The sequence below is a fragment of the Perkinsus marinus genome (assembly GCF_000006405.1).
Source record: "Perkinsus marinus ATCC 50983 genomic scaffold scf_1104296936834, whole genome shotgun sequence".
NCBI classification, from domain to species: Eukaryota; Perkinsozoa; order Perkinsida; family Perkinsidae; genus Perkinsus; species Perkinsus marinus.
In genome coordinates this window covers 1-1,118 of record NW_003214042.1, presented here as the reverse complement: position 1 = coordinate 1,118, position 1,118 = coordinate 1, and the positions used below count along the sequence as shown (strand labels likewise).

The window sequence follows — 1,118 nt, the reverse complement described above, 5'->3', positions numbered from 1 at the left end:
TTTACTCTTTATGGTTTAAATACCGTGTACTATTAATGAAACTTCAGCTTATTATTGTTACTACTATACTGTTCTTATAATAATAATACTTATTAGATCTCTCTCTCTCTCTCTCGCTCTCGGCCGTCTTCGGCCAGGCGACAAACCAACAGCTGAGGGCAAGTTGGGTTGTTTATAAGGTCGACGTACTCAGCACAAGGAGACCAGTACTTGGCTGAGTTTTTTTTTTTTTTTTTTTCTTTTTTTTTTATCTCGGTCTCAAAGCCTTAATCCTTCTCTCCCAGAGAACTCGGTCCTGAGCATCTCCTCGCGACAGACTCGCCACTCTCAAATCCTCTGCTATGAGATCCATCCAACCTTCCCGCTTTCTCCCGCTTATCTGAGCTCCCAAATGATATGCCGGATCCCACAACAGCAGTCTGTTCACTAGAGATGCGGGGGGTGTTCTAAGGATGTGGCCATACCAACGCAAGCGACGCATTCTAAGGACTATGTGACAATCAGGGCAACCAGACCTTCTCCAGATTTCGCGGTTTGTGGTGTGCGACGAAGGCGATATATGCAACACCCTCCGTATACACTTGTTGTAGAATGCACAGTATTTCTCCGTCTCATCTTTGCTCAGGGCAAAGCACTCGCTAGCATATAATAATATCGAGAATACCACACTTCGGAGAATAATAAACTTCTGTCTCAGGCTTACATCATGCGAGTTCCAAACTTTCTGTAGCCTTGCCATTCTTTGTCCCGCGAGTTGCATGCGCCTACGAATATGGGTTTCATTATCCCGTTTGCCATCGATTATGGCACCGAGGATGCTCAATTTATCAGTGCATTTAATCCTTGACTTTTCCGAGCTGCCTTCCTTACTCTCCAGGTTAACGCACAGTCTCTTGCACTTCTCCGGTGCTATCATGAGATTTGCAATTTTTCCATCCTCCTCGAGATACGATAGTTGACGGTCAGCTCCTTCGATTGTGGAGGCAGGTACTGTAACGTCGTCTGCAAAACTTAACTCGTTGAGACATAGTCCGAGATCCTGCTTCCTCATACTGAGTCTAGTGTATCGTCCGGGGCTGTATCTCCCTTGACTAACCGAAATCCGTATTGCGACTCCC

At 45.6% G+C, this 1,118-nt stretch overlaps 1 protein-coding gene across 1 annotated transcript; it reads right to left on the bottom strand.

Moving 5' to 3' along the window:
- Positions 1-265: 265 nt before the first annotated feature.
- On the bottom strand, positions 266-842 carry Pmar_PMAR017226 (conserved hypothetical protein; the record flags this gene model as incomplete). Its single annotated transcript, XM_002783652.1, has 1 exon — positions 266-842. A coding segment is annotated over one exon (577 nt), but the record flags the coding sequence as incomplete, so codon positions are not given.
- Between the last annotated feature and the right edge of the window lie 276 nt (positions 843-1,118).